This window comes from Calliphora vicina, chromosome 2, assembly GCF_958450345.1.
Source record: "Calliphora vicina chromosome 2, idCalVici1.1, whole genome shotgun sequence".
Lineage (NCBI taxonomy): Eukaryota > Metazoa > Arthropoda > Insecta > Diptera > Calliphoridae > Calliphora > Calliphora vicina.
In genome coordinates, this window is record NC_088781.1 from 42,985,438 (window position 1) to 43,008,774 (window position 23,337).

Here is a 23,337-nt window from a genome sequence, read left to right on the forward strand (position 1 = left end):
TTCGGAATTTCACTTTTTAAATTTTAATTTTTTACAATTTGAGTAATTATTCTTTAGTAGGCTAACAGCCCGCTTAGAGCCGCCGCCGAGATTTTTTGAGGTCAGTGCCGCCGCCGCCGTGAAATTTAGTCCGCGCAGGTCTCTGACAGCCAGTTAGTATGGACAGATATGTGAATTGTTACAAATTATAAACGGATTAAGTATTATTGCTACTCATTCCGTGTTTAGTTATCTAGATATTAAAATGATTTGCTTTTCAAATAATTTGTTCCCTTTATTAGATAATAATATGCATTATTTGCCACAAATTATATTTTAATATATTACAAAAGCCAATTTAAAAAAAAATGTTTTATCTCTATACTAATTTATGTATTTGAAATTGAAACTTTTTTTTTAAATTAAATGACACCTAATCCACCCGATCATTAGTTATTAGATTTATTAACGCTAAAACTAAATTACTTTATTTTTGTAGTTGGTTTATATTGTTGTTATAACCATATGTGAATATTGTTTGTTTTAAACTATGACTCTCTTTCACACCCTCTTTGGAAAATTAGTTAGTTAGTCATAAAAGGGTGACCCATAAGCACAACACTACTCCCATTTAGATAAGAAGCAAGGTTGGCTACTCCAAGCTACTTTTTAACATTATCGCTAAATTATTTTGAAATCAAAAAAATCGAAATATAATAAGACTGCAGTAATTAATGACTTTTATTGTATTATTATTCTCTAGATTAAAATTCAATTACATTATATTTTAAATTGTTTGAAATGTTTCATTTGAAATTTGCCAGACTTAATAGCGCCATAATATCATGGCTACTTTGTATTAAGCTATATGAAGTATTTAATTATTATTCTTGCCAATTAAATAACTATTATTGGGTTACCCTTTGCTTTGGACAACAGCTTGACTGTTTAGATTTTAATTATTTAATACCATTTGAGTGTAGGTGGCAAAATTATTATACATTGTATAAATAAACTTTCATATTTACTACGACATGTTATTTAGCTTAATGTGCAAACATGTTAAGTCCACTTTTTTTAAAAAAAAATTTTAGATTTTAATACAAACTACATAGTTAATTAGTAAAAATGTGATGTTTACAGGGTAGGCAAATTTGAGGTTATAATGTAAATTGGCTGTCAAATTATGAAATGTTAAGACTTGAGCTGTCATTCTTTAACATTCATTTCATAATTTACTATCAAAATGTTGATAGTTAATTCGAGCAGCTTTTCCTCATAATCAGGCTCCTTCAGGGACAATAATAACTGATTTATTGTGGCCACAATTGGCTAATACTGGTGATTCGATAGCTCGTGAACAATTGGAAACATATCAATGAAATGTTACACAGTCAGCGCGGAGGTGTTTCTGAGTTCATTTGTATTTAGATGGGTTCGTAGGTTGAATGGAGGCTAGTGGGAAGCACCCAAGAGTTGGTCGTCTACAAAATTAAAAAAATAAGTAAGAGAGCTATGAGAGAGCTGTGCCGAAACCAAATTTTACTTAAAACATAAAAATATTAAATATTTTTAGGTAAACAAAATTTCAAAAATTATTTTCATTTAATTTTCAAAACTTTTTTTTAATTTTTTGTGAAACAAATTTTAAGCCAAAACTATTTTTTTAAATTTAAAATTTAAATTTATTATGACAAAAAAATGCTTTTTTGTGTAAAATTAATTCGTGTTAAAAATATTTTTCCCGATTTTCACCCATTGTTGGTCCGACATTAAATATCCATATTGTCTATATTAATGACTTAGTAATCCAGATCGATATATTGATGTATGAATCATGTATGTAAGTTATTTGGGGCTACAGAAAGTTGATTTTAACCCTCTAACCGGCAAGGCTGCCTTTAGGCGGGTATGTTAAATGTTTGTAATGCTGCTTTATTTGGTTATTTTTTCCGTTATAACGGTAAATATGTCTAAAGAGACAAATAATTTAGTTATTGTGATAAATAAGAACGTGCACTTGTCTTTTGTTTGTTTTTATTGCAACGTATTTCTTTATTTTTCAAACAATAACATGGTATATTATTTTACATCGAAATAAAATTGGCCGGTTAGAGGGTTAACTTACAGACGGATATGGCTACATCGACTCCGATACAAACGATCCATAATATTACAAATGGAATGACAAACTTATATATATCCTTTCCACTCAAGGTGAAGGGATTAAAAATGATCAAGAATTAATTTCTTGTAAGAATATATTTAGATAGTACAAAAAATACGCTTACATTTGTGGGTAATATCTTTCGGTTCAAGATACATATATTGGGTGTATGAATTAAAAATGCGGGTTTTACAATAGATGGCGTATCTTTTGAACAAAGCGTCATATGCGGGAAGTATTGCTTTATTTCTTTAATTCGAAAAAATTAAACGTATGATGAATGTGTTCCATCGGTTTTAATGTGCGAGAGATGGTTTGTTCGGTTCTGAAGTGGTGATTTTGACAGACAAAGATCCACCCAAAAAAGTTTGAAAACCAAGAATTATAGGCATTATTTGCTCTTTATTTGATGGGAGCAATTGGGTCCTATATATTATGATCTGCTGAAATTTGACCAGACCATCACGGGAAAACTGTACCGAACGCAACCTATTCGTTTGAAGCGAGCATTGGCCGAAAAACACCCAGACATGAAACCGTAATATTCCATCTTGGCAAAGCTCGACCACATTTTGCAATACCTGCTAAAAATTATTTAGAAAGAAGTGGTTGGGAAGTTTCGCCTCACCCGCCTTATAGTCCAGACCATGCCCCGTCCTATTACTGATTGTTTCGATCTATGCAGAACGTTCTTTCTGGTATATATTTCACCGAAGAACAGAGTATCCGAATTTGGCCTGATTTGTTCTTGACTTCAAAAGATGAGCAGTTCTTTTGGAATCCATATGTTGTCAAAATACTTTTCCACTTTAAATCCTGTTTTATTGTAATAAATATATGGTTGTCGGATTAATTGATGGGAAAAATTATTTTTCTTTATTTTTACAATAAAAACTAATTCCGACTTTTTCAGTTAGTCGACTTTTTGTGCTAACGTAATCGATTGTTCGACTTTTTTCCGACCAAAATGTACGAGTTCGATTTTTCTCAGCAAAAACTTTATTGTTTGAAGGTTGATTTATAGAACTATAATACAAATGTCCTCCCGGTATAAGGATTTAGCCCTAATAAATGTTTAAATATATCTGTGTTCTTATAAAATTCAAGGCAAATAAGTCTCTTATATTTGTCGAAATTACAATTCGAAATTTGGATAAATGAAGAACGGATGAATTGAACAATATTCTTGTTAATATATGTATGTAAATCTCCATTGAAATGTATAAGATCAATTGGGATGATATTATAAAAACACGGAGGAATTATTAAATTAATAGAATTTTTCATATCTCTCAAATATATGTATTTTTATCAATAGAATGCATCATTTTATTGCCAGAATTAATTATGAATAAAAATAAGTGTTACCTGTTTAATCCTATCCTTAATTTTTATTCAATTCATTATTTTCTGCTTGAATTTATATACGGTTGGCAAGTGACCAATATCCTTTAAAATCTATTTGTTTCCCGATCCTGATGGTTTTACTCGTTTTTCCCAAATTATAATGTTTAAATTTTTCAAAATTTAATTAAATTACACATTTATTTTACTAATTTATTTTAAAATTTCTCTTTCATTGCAGATTTTCCACAAAATTGTATGTAAATAATCTATAAATTCTTGGTTTTACGAAAAAAAAAAACTCTGTGTTGCATGCAACCGAAAAACCAACAACAACAGCAAAATTCTAATGCCAACAATAATAAAATCAACATACATTTTTCTACAGCAACAACCCAGGCGGTTTTTGCATTTTTAATCGTTGATTCCTGTTAAATGCAGTTGGCGTTTAAAAGTCGGTCACGTATTTAGTGCCAACACAAAAAACAACAAAAATCAATCAAAAAAAAAAGTACAAGAAGAAGAACAGGAGGAGGAAGACATTTTGCAAAATTTTTCAATTGAGTTGTTGTGGTCATTATTGCTCAGAGCGGATAATAAAAACAAAGCAACAAGAACACAACAACAAAAAACAATAGCCCACTAGGCTGTGTATGTATGCTGCCATTATTAAAAATATACAGAAACACACGCACGCACACACCAATCAATACATTGTCAATAGTTTTGACAATTGTTATCCTCCAATAACAGCAACACAGGCTTTTAAACAGCATCATCTGGCTAGAAGAGCAATTTAGAGGGCGTAAATGTTTAAAAACGTTCAATATTTTCAAAAATCCCAAACGTTTTTTTTTCAAAAGTTGCATTAATATTTATACACTCACAGCATTATTATTGCAATATATGTTGTGATTGCAATTTGAGCTAAATTCTAGTTTTATTGACTAGTGTTTTCGGTTCTGTTTTATTTAATTTAAATTTACTAAAAAAAAATACAAATTAGTTTGTTGCTGTTTGTACTATTTTATTGATATTGTTGTTGCGCGTTAAACCATTAAATAAATACCAGCCCGCCTCAAAATGTTGGATGACGACAACAATGATTTGCTGGCTGCGGCTTCAGAAATACAACGCAGTAAGTATTTTGTACATTTTCATATAAATTTTTTGTTTTTCTGCTCTAAATTTTTCTTAAATTAGTTTTTAACTTTATGATGATCATATTTAACACTTGATTGATTTTTAAATTCTATAGAGTGGGTGTAAAAGAGTTACTGGTTTTCTCTAAGCTGATAAACCTCTATTTGTTTTTGGTATTATAACTTGTCGGCATGGTGCTCTGTTTTGTTTTTGTTTTTTTATAAATTCAATCATATTCCAACAATAACTGTTTACATCATTTTCAATATTACATTATCTAAAAAGGCAGTAAGATACACTAAAAGAAATTGTTGAAGAAAAGAAAAAAAATGGAATAGTCAATAAATTTTAATTTTTTTTATGATTGATCTTGCAAATCGTTTAATTTGCACATCTTGACTGGTTTCTGAAACAAACAACCATCACTATTGTAAATTTCATACGAAATATTCTAATTTTATTAGGAACTTTAAAAGTAAAATGACAAATGAACTTTTTAAAAAGTTTAACATCATATTCATATATCATATCATATTTATATAATTTTAAAAAGGGGCCCTTTTAAATTTTTTTTTTGCTCAAAAGAAAGCTTAGATCTATTCCTTTAAGAGCTTTTTGGTCTCTTATTGGGATGCGAGTGGGAAGTATCAAAATAAATGTTTTAACAAAAAAATTGTATGTCTTGAGTAATAAAATATTTATTTTGATAGATATTCCACTCGCATCCCACTAAGGGACCAAAAAGCTCTTAAAGGAATAGACATAAGCTTTCTTTTGAGCAAAAAAAAAAATTTAAAAAGGGCCCCTTTTGGAAAAAAAATCGATTTTGTCAAAAAAAAAAAAAATAAAAAATTGTATATCTTGAGTTACATAACATTTATTTTGCTATATATCCCACTAAGCGACTAAATAGGTCTTATAGGAATAGACCCAAGCTTTCTTTTGAGCAACAAAAACTATTTTTTTTAAAAAGGGCCCATTTTGGGAAAAAGTTAGATTTTGCAAAACAAAAGTCAAAAATTGCATGTTTTGAGTTACAAAACATTTATTTTTAGAGATATCGAAATCGCATCCCACTACGAGACCAAATAGGGCTTCAAGGAAAATATCTAAGCTTTTTTTTGAGCAAAAAAAAAATTAAAAAAAGATTCCATTTTGAAAAAAAGTCAACAAAGTTTTGAATTTGCAAAAAAAAGTAAAAAATTGTATGATTGGAGTAACAAAACATTTATTTTGATAGATATCGAACTCGCATCCCACTAAGCGACCAAATAGGTCTTATTTTAAGAGAAAAAAAAAAACAAAAATAGGGCCCATTTTTAAAAAAAGTCAAACAAGTTTTTGTTTTCGGAAAAAAATATAAATTTTTTTTATTTTTTTTTCGAAAGATTGGAGAAATAGCTAGCTATGCTATTTGGGACACATTTTGCTAAGAACAATAGGTAATAAGTTACATGGATGAGAAAAATCACATATTTGGCCAAAATATAAAATTTTGACTCAGAGAGTTCTTGACCGATCTTATTGAAAAATTGTGTCTGAATTACTATCCAATAGGTCTAACCTCGGTGCAAATTTCATCCCGATCGGAAGACATCGATATTAAAAGTTGGTTCACTTGAAGTGAAATCCCCCATATATGTATATATTTGTTCTGAAATAACGAATAATACAAATTTTAAATTATTTTTATTATTTTTAATGAAGTATTAGTCTTAAAATATTAATTAGTGTACAAAAATAAACTTAAATCATTTTGAACTTAAAATTTAGTGCCAAATATGTAGTTGCACTCAAATTAGTGCAGACAAAAATTGCATTAAACTGAAGATTGCATAACCAAAATAATTTAATTTTAAGTGCAAAATTGTTTAAGTTACTATCACTAATGTTTAGTGAGGCTGCTAATTTTCAACTCAGAACTACATCAACAAAATGATTTGGAAAATTTTGCAATATCACTAAGTATTGCTGCAAACTGCAAAATTGGTGCACTGTATAAATGAGAGTATGTTGTGATTTAAAAATGTATAAACAACAATTCTATAAACTACTAGAGTTATGTCACACGCAATTACACATGTACGTGTTGAAGTAGAAATTATAAATCGTATAACGTGATTTTGACATACACATGGAATTCCTAGGTATCGAATACATGTCACAATACATGTGGAATACATACCGTGTGACCGTCCTTTAAGCAACCAGTACACAATATTAAAAATTGGTTAAAAAACACGTTGTTAAATAACAAAAACTTATTTAATTTATTAAATATTTGTTCAGTGAAAGTGAAATATTTTGAATTTTGTCAAATATTTCAAGAATCTAAACATGTTTGCAATTTATTTTTATTTTAAACTTTTGTTCTTCTGTAAATAAGTCAATTTTTGTAAGTGTATCTTGCAAGCATTACTATGAAGTTTTTTTTTATTTAATTTATCTGTTTGGGTGTGTTTCAACTTTTTATTATTATTGTCTTCGTCATAGAATAAATGTAAAGAAAGAGAAGAGGTATATTGAGTTTTCCAAATCATTTGTGTCATATCGTTTAGATATATCGAAATTTATTTTAATCAATGGGTTGATAACTATTGTCATTGCCTTTATTTAAATACCGAGATTCCTAAAATGGGGAACATAGGTTCCAAATAAAAGTTTTGGAATTTTTTAAATTTTGTATACGTGCCAACTTTGAGGGGCCACCCACCCAACTCTGAATCCATATAAATATAAGTCATATCAGAAACAACTTTGCAATCATTCACAAGATACCGAAAATAAAAAAAATTAATACACAGTGCAGCATCGATGCATTCTGGCGCAATAATCTTTAAAGTCTAAGCTAACAATATTTCAGTATGTTCATTTATTTTGCTATTAATTTAATAATTTTATTTATTTTCATAAGTTAAAAATACTCTGCCTTTTATAGAATTTATAGCAATTCTTAAGTTAAACTTATTGGCAGCACTTATCCCAAGGTGCTACTAAATCACACACAGTTGTATACAATAGTATGATTGTTTTTCTTTCTTCATTGTTGTATTGTTTTCCATTACAACTTTTTGTTTATTATTCTTCTTGTTTGTATTTGTATTGTGTTGTTGTTGTTGTTTGAACAGAACAAACAAAACAGCCTTGATCTGATGCAACAGTTTGTTTGTTGTTGTTCGTTCGTTGATTTGTTTTTTTCTTTTCTTTTAGTTTTTTGCTTCATAATTGTGTTTGTCTCATAATTGTTTGAGTTTTTAATTGATTTTCTGTTGTTGCATTGAATTTTTACACAGAATTATTGTGTTTTCTTTGATTTTGCTGTTTTGTTGTTGTTATTGTTGTTGCGTATACATAATTTTAATTATTTATTTAATTAAACGTAACGTATACAACTGGTTGTTACTGTGTAAATTCCGTTATTGGTTGTCATATGATTGGATAAATATGGAATTTATTTTAAATTAACGGGTTTTTATTAAGTTTAAAGGTCACGAGAGATTGAGGAAAATTTATAGAGGATTGAAAATCAAATTGTAATAATTATAAAAGGAATATAGATTTAATGTTTAATTAAATGCAAAAATTAACTAGAAAATGTTTTATTATGAATATAAAATATACACATCTGCTCAAAATAATAGATACACCAAAATTTATTTTTTAAAAACAAAAAAAAATAATGGTATATTGTAAAATTATAAAAAAAATTCAGTCGATTTTTATTTATAGTTAAAAGGAGAGTAAAAAACAAAAACAAAATATTTCATAATTAATAATAAATATTATAAAGTAAATTAAATTTCTTAAATTTCGAAAAATTTGGTGCTCATAATAATAGATACATTTTTAAAAATTCTTATTAAACAAAAGCTAATAAATTTTATCTTAAAAAAATTAGTTTATTATTAAAGTAAAGCTAGTATCCAGTATATCCACCTTTGTTTTGTAAAACTTTCTCCACTCTTCTGGGCATACTGGATATCAAGTTCTGACACTTCTCCAATGGAATCTCGTACCATATTTTTTGCGTTTTCTCCCATAAATCGTCTTTATTTTTGAAAACTTCCTTCGAAAGCCTTATCTTTAATTCACTCCACAAGTTTTCTATTGGGTTTAAATCAGGGGATTGGCTGGGCCAGCTTAAAACAGGTACGTTATTCTCCAAGAACCAGTTTTTAACTAATCTTGAACTATGTTTTGGGTCGTTGTCCTGCTGGAATGTCCATATTAATGGCAAATTTTCCGATGCATATGGAAGCATTACGTTTTCCAATATGCCTCTATACCCACTAGCATTCATGGTATCTTCTATTCGGAATATCGGACCAACACCATTCCATGAAAAGCAACCCCAAACCATTATGTTTCCCCCGCCATGTTTTACCGTCTTTTTTGTAAATTTAACGTGGAATTCTTTTCCTTTTGGTCGGCGTACATTTCTTTGGCAGTCGTTTCCAAACAAATTTATTTTTGTTTCGTCGCTCCATAAAATATTTCTCCATTTTTTTTCGCCTTCACACCCGGACCATTGTAAGTGCTCTTTAGCAAATTCTAATCTTGTCTTGATATTTTTTTGGCGCATTAGTGGCACTTTTCTGGCAATTCTTCCCGGCAATTTAGCTTGTAAAAGACGACGACGAACTGTTTGTGGACTGATTTCGTTACATAGCTCCGCAGAAATAGCTTTCGATGATATGAAAGGGTCTTTTTTAACCATAAGGACGATCCGCCTATCTGTTTCTGGACTGGTTTTCTTTGGTCTACCTCGAGTTTCTCTTTTTTGTTTTTTAGATAAAGCATTTTGGACAAAATGTAAAGATCTTCCTATGCTCTTTGCTATTTCCCGTAATGATTTTCCTTGATTTCTCATCGTTTGAACAATTTTTTTCTCATCTTCGGTACAATGATGATTTCGTCCCATTTTCTTCAAAAGAGTCCTATTTTTTATAAAATTGTTGCTAAAATTTAAATTATACTTACTGTTTCACGTAAATAGGAACAAAAAATTGCACAAAACAAAAATTGTATATAAACAAATTACAAATTACTGATGTGTATCTATTTTTAAGAGCAAATAATTTTTTGTAATTCAAATAAATTCGTTTTTAAAAATCAACATGAAAGCAAATAGTTGCCAGATTTTTGACTGACATGACATTGCCAGATAGAAATTTTAATAATATGATGTATTCTTAACGCTTGCGAGGAAATTTTCAATGTTACCGCCATTTAAATTTTTTCCAATTAGGTGTATCTATTATTTTGAGCAGATGTGTATGTATAAGGATTCCATTTAGGGCCTGGCTCACTAAATGCGAACGAACATTTTCTTTCTTATTTTATATTGAAAACAACAAATAAATTTGAATACGATCGTTTTCAAAACTGAAATCAATTTCAAAAACGATTTAGGTGTGATGAATTTCGATTGATTTCATATTCAATTTTTGTATCATTTTTATAACAAAATAAGCAACTCTTCATTTGTTTACCTAATTACTCTGAAAATTCAATTTCAATAAATTCCGTTTTAAACAAATTCGAATTTGTCGTTTTCAAATTATTTTTGCATCTAAATCGTTTTTCATCACATACCTAATTGTTTTCAATATAAAATAAGAAAATTTTCGTATGTACATTGTAAATTGTTATTAGCATTTGCGTCTTCTCCATTCAAGTAGACACAAGGCAGATAATTCATGTTTTAAATTAAAATATAAAAAAATAAAAGAATTTCGTGTGATTAATGATTATTCTCTTGGAAAAAATAAAATTACAGCCACAAATTATAAAGAAAATTTGGGAAAAAGCAGAGACAAGTAAATCATTTAAAATTACTGTTATAAAATGATTTTGGTTAGTTTTCTGCTTCATATTTGTATTCACCATTTTTAATTATAAAAAAATTTATTTAAATTTTAGAACCATAAAAACCTATTTTCTAATTTAAAGGATCCTAGCCCATAGTGCAGCCTATAAAAAGATTATAACAATCATTTTACGCACGAAATGTTTAGATTTCTTTATTTAATAATAATAATAATAATAATACCCTTATCACGTATATATGATGTCAAACAATTTGTGATATTTAATCTATAACTTTAAATCATATTTCATACAATACCACCCTACCCCCACCGCTTTTGCATACACGTGTAGTCTTGGTTACAAACTGAAAATAATGTTTAAAACACAAATGTGTAACGACAAAATTGGATTTAAATTTCCTATTTTTCCATCATTCTTTTACTCTTTTATAATTCTATTACACTTCTTTGTTATTAAGTGTTAAAAATAAAAAAAAATCAATCTTATTTGCTTTTAGATTTTAGATTTCTAGGCAGACATAATTGATAACGCACGTTTACACTTCACTATAAATAGTTGGGTGTTTGTTTTATTTCTTTATTAAACTCTTTAAATTAAAATAAAGATGTTAAAATATAATAAAATGAGAAATATTGATTGAAATACTGAATATGTCGGAAATTCTTTGGGTGTTTTAGAATTAGTCAGAAAAATTTCGAAATTATCGAGAAAAATATCGAAAATTTTAGAAAAACAAATTTTGTAATATAGGTTTGGGGACTTTTTTTTGAGTTTAGGAAGTAAATTGGCTTAAAAACTCACTTTTTGGATACCAATGTGAAGTAGAAATATGGGAATTAATAGAATATGATGTCGCACTTTTCACAAAATTTATTCGAATTTATTATTTCAGAGCATCAGTTGTTTGTGTTTTATACACGTTAATCCTGGTTTTCAAATGGATCCAAAGAGAGGCCTTAAATTATGAGAACAATACGGTCAATTGACATCGCCAAATCGAGATATTACGCGACAGGGAAATTTTGTCATTTAACAACTGAATAGTTTGGCCGATTATTTGACTCGTTATTGAAAATTAGCCTCATCTAGGGTTCCTAATCGGGAAAATTTTATGAATCATTTGATTACAAATAACTCCGGTTATCACAATTTTCTCTGTGTGACAAAATCAAAAAAATATTTAAACCCTCGAAATTAGGAAATCACTAAATATGATTATGTTGAAAGATGTTGTGTTGTTTTCTTTCAGTTTTTCGAAAAGTCAATTCACTAACGTTCAATGCTGCCAAATTGTTCTTTGGTTAAAATTTCCCAAGAGTCAATGGATGACTGTCAATTCTTGACATTTAATAATTTGACAGCGAATTTACTTTCTAACGTCAAATGGGCCTCATCACCAAAAATGCGTTTTTTTTGTTCACTTTTGCAAAGAGCCAATTCACAAACGTCAAGCGATGTCTGTTCAATTCTCGATATTTCATCATTTGTCAGCCAATTAACTTATTAACTTGAATTTTTTATTTTTTTTTTTATTATTTTTTAGTTATTGGGTGTATGACATAAAAATACGGGATTTACAATAGATGCACATCTTTTGAACCCGCTTTTTTTTTTTAATAACTTATGTCATTATGATGGGTACATATCTGTCATTATAGCCTTCACATTCGTGAGAAGGGTATATACAGTGACCGACAAAAGTCTACATACCAGCATTATTTTCGTAACTCGCGGACTTCTAAACCATAATAAGTAAAAATAATGATGCAGTTTTATTTCAAATGCATTTTTAGTAATATAACAAAAAAATATCGCTAAATTTATAATTAATTTAACTTTTATTCACAAAAAATTAAAAGAATATGTTGACAAAAGTCTACAGATCTGTACACTAAATAAACATTTTTCAGCGAATACAAATTTTCATTAAATTCAATATTTCGTTTTGCCACCACGGGCATCTACAAGCGTCTGGGCATCGAACGTCTGCGGACGTTATATTTTGCCATTCTTCTGGAAGGTTCTCCTTTAACATTGGTGCACAAGTAATAAGATATTTTCGGATCTTCCGTTGTAGAATTTCCCACACGTGCTCAATAACATTTAAGTCCGGGCTGTGAGGTGGTGTGTACAATTGTCATGGGGCATGGTAGAGTAGCCAATCATTGACAATTTGAGACCAATGTTTCGGATCGTTATTTTGCTAAAAAATCCAACTTTAACCAAGAGTTATATATTCCAAAATGGATTTGTACTGATAACAATCCATATTATCCTCAATAAACACTAACTTTCCCACTCCAGAAGCAGCGGCAGTACCCCAAACCATCACACTGCCAACACCATGCTTAACTGTAGCGAGTAAGTTTTTCGGATCCATTGCTGTATTTGTTTTGTGCCATACTTTATCTCTCCCATCACTTCCAAATATGTTATACTTCCACTCATCAGTGAACAAAACTCGCTTCCAGAATTCCATGTCCTTTTCAAAGTGCTTTTGTGCGAATTCCAAACGACGTTTGCGATCCGTTCGCTAATTTACGAGGAGTTCTGCTTTAATTGCCATTATTATTTAAGGTTCTTTGAATTGTTCGTGGATGAACAATAACTTCTGATCATGTTGCGAGTTCTTTGGCCAATTTTGTGGCATTTACATTTGAGTTTTTGTTGACTTCTTTTAAAATGAAGATTATATCTCTACGATGTAGTTTCTTTGGGCGACCACTTCGCAGCTTGTTTTTAACTCTACCAGTGTTTTCAAAGTTACTGAATATTGTTGGAACTGTAGACTTAATACATTGCATGCTTATCTGTTAGTATTCAAAAAAAACCAGGACATGCTGCGGTCGTATGTAGACTTTTGTCAATGTTTTTTATTGTTTTTTATGAATAATTTTGCATGTTTACATTGCAACAACATTTTTTTGGTGCATAGCAATAAAAATAGATTTCAAACTTAACTGCATTATTATTTTTTTATTTACCGGGTTTTCTGTAATAAAGTGGCAAAAATTGTGGTCGTACGTAGACTTATGTCGACCACTGTATAAGTTTTTCATTCCGTTTGTAATTTCTACATTTTTCATTTCCGACCCTATAAAGTATATATATTCTGAATCCTTATAGATAGCGAGTCTATTAAGCCATGTCCGTCTGTCTGTCTGTTGAAATCCGTAGCCCCAAAATGACTTACATACACGTTTCATACATCAATATCTCCGGAATTATTTTAAAATCGTGAATATCAGACCACAAATGGCTGAGATATAAGGAAAAAACCAGGACAACCTCGATTTTTGACCTATATCTGGATTACTAAGTTATTAATATAGACAATATGGACAATATGATAGATATTTCAAAGACCTTTGCTACGACGTATATAAGGCCATAGTAAGTTGGACTTACAATGGGTCAAAATCGGAAAAAATATTTTTTAACCTGAATTTTTTTTACCAAAAAAAAATTTAAAAAACAAAAAGATTTTTATTTAAATTTAAAGTTTAAAAAAAAATTTTAAATAAGAATTCGAAAAAATATTATTTCCAAAAAATTAAAAAAACAACTATGAAAACAAATTTGTTTACCTAAAAATATTTGTATTTTGAAGTATAATTTGGTGAAGGGTATATAAGATTCGGCACAGCCGAATATAGCTCTCTTACTTGTTTTTTTTACAAATTTAATTCTTTTATTTTTGTTGTAGGCGTTTGCCAAAGATTTTTCCACTACTTTTTTTCACAAAAATAATAAAATGAAAAACTTTTCCTTTTTCAAAATTGAAATTCAAACCAATTTTTGTTGGTGTGAAATTAATAACAACAGGCAGGCAGCACCACCAGCAAACGAACCATCAAACAAACAAGAACAACAAAATTGAGTTCAAACGTTTGTTTTGTTGTTTTAAGAACAGAATGTTTTTTTTTTTATTATTTCAAATTGCAAACAAAACATGGAAACCTAATAAATTCTATGTAAATTCTCCCTGCGCACTTTCTACAACACACACAATTATATTTTACAGAAAGAACAAAATTGTAATGAAGAAGAAAAAAAAACAGCAGCAAGGAAAACATGTACTCTAAATAAAATTTATTAGAAACACACAAAAATATCCAAACAACTTTTGTTTGTATTTGCATTCATATTTATTACTTGTATTGTGCAAACTTATAACAATTGCTCAGAGGGTTGCTTGGCAAAAGGGTTGCCTGATGCAACATCTAAATTCGGGGGACTAGTAGTAGTCATTAAAATTAGTTTAAACTTGAAAGTAGTTAGAATTGAATGAAATAATTTGGAGCATAGCCCCCTTTTTTGTTTATAATTGAAAAATTTTAATAATAAATTATATTCTCCGTTCCGCTATAACCTTCGTCAGCAATTTGTTTAACAGATAAATGTAAAATAATATATATTTTGAATTGCATTTCATTTCTCGATCTCCTTTCATTTCTGCCGCACAGTTGCAAGTAAAATTAAAATAAAAGATGGGCAAATTTGAGGTTAGGAACTAATGGGTCAATTATGGATGGCATCCGAACTTCAGTTGCTTTGCTAGAAGGCAACACAAAATATCACAAATTTCTGATTGCCAATCTGGCAACTGAAAATGATAGCTGCCAGTTGCGATCTGTAATACCATTTTGGGCGAGTTGTAACCTCCTATTTTCGAGTGGGCGTGGCCCTAAATTAGCATATACTTATGCCTATATCTCTGGTACTAAGTTCTTTATATTTCCTTTTAAAATTGTAGTTTTTTTTCAATTTGGCCACCCTTTTTCTTAACTTTTTATACTGCACTTGTAAGACATTAAATATTTCTTCTTTTTTTGTTTGTTTGCTTGTTGTTCGAATATGAAGAATAAACATGACATGAGAAGAAGTTCATATTGCATAAAATATACATACTATGTACTACGTAACAACCCATAACTGCTTTTCTTTCTATTATTGTATTTTAAAATACTCTGAATAGAATAGAAAAAAATGGATAGTAACAAAGTATTTGTAATAGTATCTATGTAAATACATAGCAACGCATATAATTTAACCTATTTTCGAAATAAATCTAAAAATACCCCAACAATACTGCTTAAATATATTAATTTACACTAACTATATTTACATAAAGAAAACGATTTCAAAACATGCTTCATTTATTTAAGAAACCAATATGGAAAAATAGCTTTAAATTTATTTTATTTACAATTTTTTTCTTTTTAAATGGCAAATAAATAATCATTTTGTACAGCATTTGTTAAAGTTCCCTTGGTTCTTGTTAACAATTGTTGAAATATATACGATATTTGGTAAACCAAATATCGTTATTAAATTTTGGCAAAAAAAAAGGAACTTAAAAACCTGTAATTTGCAAACCACTAACTGTTAGAAAATTCGGGTTTTATTTGCCGATGATTGATTTTATAAATATTGGGCTACAACTACATAAACTTTGTATTATTTACACTTCCTGTGTTTCCGTTAAGCTACATAATAAGGTTTACAATGGAGAGTAAATGTTTTATAACTTTTAAAACTAACAAGAGATGCTAATAAAAATAGTATTTATAACCAGAAAAAACTTGGCATTGACTTGCAATTCTGAACAACATACTTTTCAGTGACTACTTCATGTTTTCTGCATTACTTAGAAGTAGTTTGGTAATGATTGACACATAATGTGATATATAAGTATTGTACTTGTTTTCGAAATTCAGAATTAATTGATAAAACAAAAATTCATTCAACCTTTGAATAAAATTAATTTTTTTTTAATTTTTCTTCATTCAATTAGTTTTTTTAATCTGTTAACACTACTACACTCAACAAGTAAGAGAGCTATATTCGGTTGTGACGAATCTTTTTTTTAAATATTTTTATTTAAACAAAATTAAAATTTTTTTTTTAATGTTTTAATTTTTTTTTTCCAAATTGTTTTTTAATTTTTTTTTAAAAAAGTTTTTTCAAAATTTTTTTATTAAATTTCTTTAATTATTTTTTTTTGGAAAAAGAATTTATGACAAAAAAAAAATTTTTTGATGAAAAAAAAAATCGGGTTAAAAAATATTTTTTTCCGATTTTGACCCATTGTATGTCCAACTTACTATGGTATTATATACGTCGTTGCAAAGGTCTTTGAAATATCTATCATTATATATCCATATTGTCTATATTAATGACTTAGTAATCCAGATATACACATCTGCTCAAAATAATAGATACACCAAAATTTATTTTTTAAAAACGAAAAAAAATAATGGTATATTGTAAAATTATAAAAAAAATTCAGTCGATTTTTATTTATAGTTAAAAGGAGAGTAAAAAACAAAAACAAAATATTTCATAATTAATAATAAATATTATAAAGTAAATTAAATTTCTTAAATTTCGAAAAATTTGGTGCTCATAATAATAGATACATTTTTAAAAATTCTTATTAAACAAAAGCTAATAAATTTTATCTTAAAAAAATTAGTTTATTATTAAAGTAAAGCTAGTATCCAGTATATCCACCTTTGTTTTGTAAAACTTTCTCCACTCTTCTGGGCATACTGGATATCAAGTTCTGACACTTCTCCAATGGAATCTCGTACCATATTTTTTGCGTTTTCTCCCATAAATCGTCTTTATTTTTGAAAACTTCCTTCGAAAGCCTTATCTTTAATTCACTCCACAAGTTTTTTATTGGGTTTAAATCAGGGGATTGGCTGGGCCAGCTTAAAACAGGTACGCTATTCTCCAAGAACCAGTTTTTAACTAATCTTGAACTATGTTTTGGGTCGTTGTCCTGCTGGAATGTCCATATTAATGGCATATTTTCCGATGCATATGGAAGCATTACGTTTTCCAATATGTCTCTATACCCACTAGCATTCATGGTATCTTCTATTCGGAATATCGGACCAACACCATTCCATGAAAAGCAACCCCAAACCATTATGTTTCCCCCGCCATGTTTTACCGTCTTTTTTGTAAATTTAACGTGGAATTCTTTTCCTTTTGGTCGGCGTACATTTCTTTGGCAGTCGTTTCCAAACAAATTTATTTTTGTTTCGTCGCTCCATAAAATATTTCTCCATTTTTTTTCGCCTTCACACCCGGACCATTGTAAGTGCTCTTTAGCAAATTCTAATCTTGTCTTGATATTTTTTTGGCGCATTAGTGGCACTTTTCTGGCAATTCTTCCCGGCAATTTAGCTTGTAAAAGACGACGACGAACTGTTTGTGGACTGATTTCGTTACATAGCTCCGCAGAAATAGCTTTCGATGATATGAAAGGGTCTTTTTTAACCATAAGGACGATCCGCCTATCTGTTTCTGGACTGGTTTTCTTTGGTCTACCTCGAGTTTCTCTTTTTTGTTTTTTAGATAAAGCATTTTGGACAAAATGTAAAGATCTTCATATGCTCTTTGCTATTTCCCGTAATGATTTTCCTTGATTTCTCATCGTTTGAACAATTTTTTTCTCATCTTCGGTACAATGATGATTTCGTCCCATTTTCTTCAAAAGAGTCCTATTTTTTATAAAATTGTTGCTAAAATTTAAATTATACTTACTGTTTCACGTAAATAGGAACAAAAAATTGCACAAAAAAAAATTGTATATAAACAAATTACAAATTACTGATGTGTATCTATTTTTATGAGCAAATAATTTTTTGTAATTCAAATAAATTCGTTTTTAAAAATCAACATGAAAGCAAATAGTTGCCAGATTTTTGACTGACATGACATTGCCAGATAGAAATTTTAATAATATGATGTATTCTTAACGCTTGCGAGGAAATTTTCAATGTTACCGCCATTTAAATTTTTTCCAATTAGGTGTATCTATTATTTTGAGCAGATGTGTATATGAGAATGATTTGAAATATATTCTAAATTTGATTTCACAGCAATAGTTGTTTCTGGCCCCAGACATAATAGTCTAGCGGCTTTACCGTGAAATTTTCTCGAGGCGTCCTGAATACCTCTACCTACACTGTAAATTATTTTGTACTACACTGTTTTTGGAAGTTTATTATTAATATATGCCAGTCAATATTTCAATATCTTCCTTATTTTTTTTTTTGGCAATTTTTCTATTACTTTTGTTTGTAGACTCCATATAGCCATAAACGCCGACTTATCATCAACTTATGACATTTATAATTTCTAAAAAAAAATGTATTTTTTTATTTTGTACATTTTTAAGTCAACATCTAAACATGCAACATTTCCCTCCTACAAGATGCCATCATTACCATTTCAAATACATATTATGTTTGTTTCCTTTTCTTTTTTTAAAAAAGTACTTTTGTTATTGCTTTTTGGATCCTTTAACATGGTTTTACCAACTGTTGAAAATTTCAAATTTATGGTTCTTTACATTTTTTATTTGATTGTCGTTTTGTACACATTTTTTTTTTGGGACTTTTGCCACTCTTAAGTAACAAATGTGTGGCACGTAAATGAAAACATTAAATTTTAATTAGGTTTACTTTAGTTTGGTTTGTGCTGCTTTTTAATACTGGTAATTCATAAATAAAATAAATTTATTAAAGTGTTTTAATGGAAATTTATTATAATTTTAAGGGGTTTATTAAAATAAAATCTAAATAAAAAAATAACTAAATGTATTTTATTTAAGTTTTAATTTAAATTTATTAAATTTTCTTTTCCTTTTCCTAGATCGTTTATATTTTGTGGCATTTAAAAAAAATTTCAAACCAAAAAACACTGCAACCAGTCATTATTTTAGCATCGATGATGATTTCATTTACGAAAATTTCTACAATGATTTTGGTCCCTTAAACATTTGCATGCTGTACAGATATTGCCAGAAATTGAATGCCAAATTAAGTAATAAAACTTTGGCCAATAAGAAAATTGTCCATTACACCTCCATGAATCCGGCTAAAAGGGTAAATGCAGCCTATTTAATAGGAGCATTTTCGGTAAGTAAAATATTATTTACAGAAAACAATAATGAAATTTTCTTCTTTCCCCAGATAATTTACCTCAACAAATCACCCGAAGAAGCTTATCGTCCTCTGGTCATGGGCGAAATACCAGCCTATACACGTTTTTGTGATGCTTCTTATGGTCCCAGTGGCTATAAAATTTCCCTTATCGATTGTCTGAATGCCGTCTCCAAATCATTAAAGGCTGGTTTCTTTAATTTTGATGACTTCCACGCCGAGGAATATGAATATTTTGAGCGTGTAGAGAACGGCGATTTCAATTGGATTGTACCGCAAAAGTTTATTGCCTTTTGTGGACCCCATCAAAAGTCCAAAACACTGCCAAACGGTTATCCGTGTCATTCGCCGGAAACCTATTTTGAATATTTTCGCGACAATAATGTAACGACCATTATACGTTTGAATGCCAAGGTTTATCATGCTTCCAGTTTTGAGAATGCCGGTTTCGACCATAAAGATCTATTTTTCATAGATGGTAGTACGCCAAGCGATTTAATATTGAAGAAATTCTTAACGATATGTGAAACGACAAAGGGTGCCATAGCAGTGCATTGTAAAGGTGGGTGGAAAAGTCTGGATTTCTTAAAAATTTTGATAATCTAACATTTTTACACTTAATTTTGTATAGACTTTTCCATTTTTGTAAAACTTTTATTAATTTTATTAAAATAAATTTATTTTTTAGCTGGTCTTGGACGCACTGGTAGTTTAATTGGTGCTTATATTATGAAACATTACAATTTCTCAGCTCTGGAAGCTATTGCTTGGTTACGTTTATGCCGTCCTGGCTCTGTTATCGGCCATCAACAACAATGGATGGAAGAGTAAATATCGCTAATCCCTCTACTTTTAAAATAACCCAATTATATTTACATTTTTTTTTATTTGTCACACTTTAGCAAACAATCTTGGCTGTGGTCTGAGGGCGAACGCGTGCGTAAACGTGCTGGTACATGTTGTCCCGTACACAAATATGGCATTTATAGTTTGTTGTATAAAAGTGGTTCTGCTGGTCAGTTACATTCGAATGAAAACAATACCGAAATGTTAATGACACGAGTTAAAGGCATTTCGCAAAAGGTCGATACCATGCATTTGAATGAAGAGGATCGTACGGATTCGAATCAATTGGATTCGTTGGAGTCTTATGAAAATGGTAATAAAACTATAACGCCTAGAACACGTCTGCTAATGGCGGCCAAAGATGGTGCCATCACACCGCCTACAAGTGCTAGTGATAATGATAATGACAATGATGTTACAGAAACGGAAGAAGATTCTACAACTTCCAATACCAATAGCACATTTATAGTGTCACGTAGACGCAAATCACCTACTACAGTGGCTAGTACTAAGACCAGCAGTGTCACCACTACTACCACGACCTTAAGAAGTTCACCAGCTCCCACGGGTGGTGGAGGTGGAGGAGGTCTTGGTGTTAATGTTACGCCTGCGGTAACAGAAATAACATTGCGTAGAACACCGCCTTTACTGGGTAATGGTCATGCTTTGATTTCAACTACAACTAGCTCAACAACTGTCACCACCAACTCGCATGTGGCGGCACCTTTGTATTCTGAAAAGAAATTGAAAAAACCCTCGACTACCTATGAACCGGCAGCCTTACAAAGGCCTACCATAGCGTCGACGGTTAAAATGACTCAGGCGGCTATAGAAAAGACCAAGGCACAAACACAGGGTGATAAGCTAAATCAAATTAAGGCCATGCGACGTCAACATAATTCAAGATCTGGTGGTAGTACCGGGTAAATACTTAAATACATTCCCTTATATTACTAATATTTATAGTTCAAAATTATATAATTTCTTCTTTTCAGTGAAACTGATAATCCCTTGCGTCATACCCGGGCCCGTTCACAACCCTTTCGCAATAATAACAATTTGGTTAATATGTTGGCCACAACTACTACAACTACAACTGGTCTTAAAGGCCAAGATTGTTTGGATTCGAATGCAGCTGTGACAGCTACAAATAATTTATTGAATAATATTAATAACAATAACAACAATAACAATTGCAATAGTAATATTAACAATAATAACAACAACAATAACAGTGTTGGTTCAACAACAACATCAACAACAGCAACAACAAATCTAACCTCAGCTACCACAACCATTGGTTTGAATAATGTTAACAGTACAATAACAACACGGGCACGCAGTTTAGCTATTTATAGCAAAAGGTAAGTTTTAACATCATCATCCTCAAAATAATTCCTTTTACAAAATCCCAGTTTTCTTCATATATCCCCCCCACTTTTTAAATTCCTCTTTTTTTAATACGAATTAACAAATTTCTAATTTATTTGCCATTTATTAACATAAATAAATATTCCTTCCCCACTAATACATTTTGCTAATTTAATATGAGTTTTAGAAAATTAGCTGCTTGCTTGTTAAGCATTTTGCTAGACATGTGTTGCTGTCTATTTAACGTAATTCTGTTGGCCAATTTTGTTTTTTTTTATTGATAAAGTTTTTTAAAAAAAATATAAATTTTAAGTTTTTTGCTATTTTAAATTTACTTACCATAATTTTGTTTTGCCAACTTTATAATTAATTTGTTCATATTGCCGTTATTTCTTGCATTTTGATTATTACGTTTTTTTATATTAATTTTTAACATTTTATTGTTAGTTTTTGGTTTAGTCTTTGGCTTTTTGTTGGGAAATATATTAATTAAATTAAATTTTTTGTTAAAAAAAATATAATTAAATCATTATAAATTTTTTATATACAAAGAAATAGAAACAAATGTTTATCATTGAAAATTACTTCATCGTCTTTCAAAATACTGATCCTCGAAATCTATATATTTAGATTAAAGCTCTGGGCATCTCATGCTGTACAAATAGCTATACCCCAATATTTGAAGTTTTGCTCTATTTTATGTTATTGCAACGTAATCAAATTGTTGAGCTATGTCATGAAGAATAGTAGCTGCTGTTCATTTCACAATAACTTCTATTTAATTTTTTATTTAGCAAACAATAAATTCAGTGGAATCTGGAACTCATTAAAAAGTTTCCTTTATATGTCATGCTTGACAATGTTTAGGTTGACACTTGTTTCCAATTTTGGTAGTTTAAACGCATCATCCGCTTTTTCAGATGTCAATAATGTTGATATAGCAATTTATTTTTGTGCATTTTGACTGACCTAGCAGATGACAGACATGGCTCAGATGCAGACTATGGTACTATAGAGCGGGGAATAAGACGTCCTATTTGTTACTACTACAGGCTAATATTTTAAAGATTCCGTGACTCCACCAACCAATCCTGGAATAGTAGGTCGGATTGTTAAATGTTCAAGACCAAAACTGGACGCAAAGGCAACCAAAACACTAATTGTGTTGGATAGGGGTAGTCTCAGAAAAGGGGGTATAGGAAAATGGAATAATAGTACACAGAATTTGTACAGGGTGTGTGTGGCCAAAACTGGACGCAAAGGCAACCAAAACACTAATTGTGTTGGATAGGGGTAGTCTCAGAAAAGGGGGTATAGGAAAATGGAATAATAGTACACAGAATTTGTACAGGGTGTGTGGGGATGTATAGGAGTTGGAGACAGTAGAGCTCATTATGAGCAACTGCCCGAGATTACAGAGTTATATATTTAAATGGCTAGGTAGCAGATTTCTAGATGAACTAGGGAGTGTTGCTGGCTGTAAATTGAGTAACATACTAAGTTTCATCAGGGGAATAGGTTGGCAATTTAAAGGATATTCGACAGTGAATTCAAATCTGTAACCACTTTATGCAGATTTGGATTTTTGTTATTCTTTGCCCTTTTGTATCCCTAAGACACTACCTTTCTTATTCGTTCTTTTCCTCATGTCCCCCTTTTTCAGGAATGGCATATTTTTCTTTTCTATCTGAC

General features: G+C 29.9%; 1 protein-coding gene across 2 annotated transcripts in view; it reads left to right on the forward strand.

The window, feature by feature from the left end:
- The window catches only part of cdc14 (cell division cycle protein 14), a 109,894-nt gene that overhangs the window by 77,622 nt on the left and 8,935 nt on the right, over positions 1-23,337 (forward strand). For both annotated transcript variants that reach the window (XM_065499611.1, XM_065499612.1), the window contains exons 3-8: positions 3,732-4,628; positions 19,139-19,404; positions 19,459-19,990; positions 20,117-20,255; positions 20,331-21,197; positions 21,270-21,638. In XM_065499611.1, coding sequence (XP_065355683.1) covers positions 4,574-4,628; positions 19,139-19,404; positions 19,459-19,990; positions 20,117-20,255; positions 20,331-21,197; positions 21,270-21,638 — 2,228 coding nt within the window. In that variant the 5' untranslated portion in view covers positions 3,732-4,573. The remainder of the gene's footprint in view (positions 1-3,731; positions 4,629-19,138; positions 19,405-19,458; positions 19,991-20,116; positions 20,256-20,330; positions 21,198-21,269; positions 21,639-23,337) is intronic.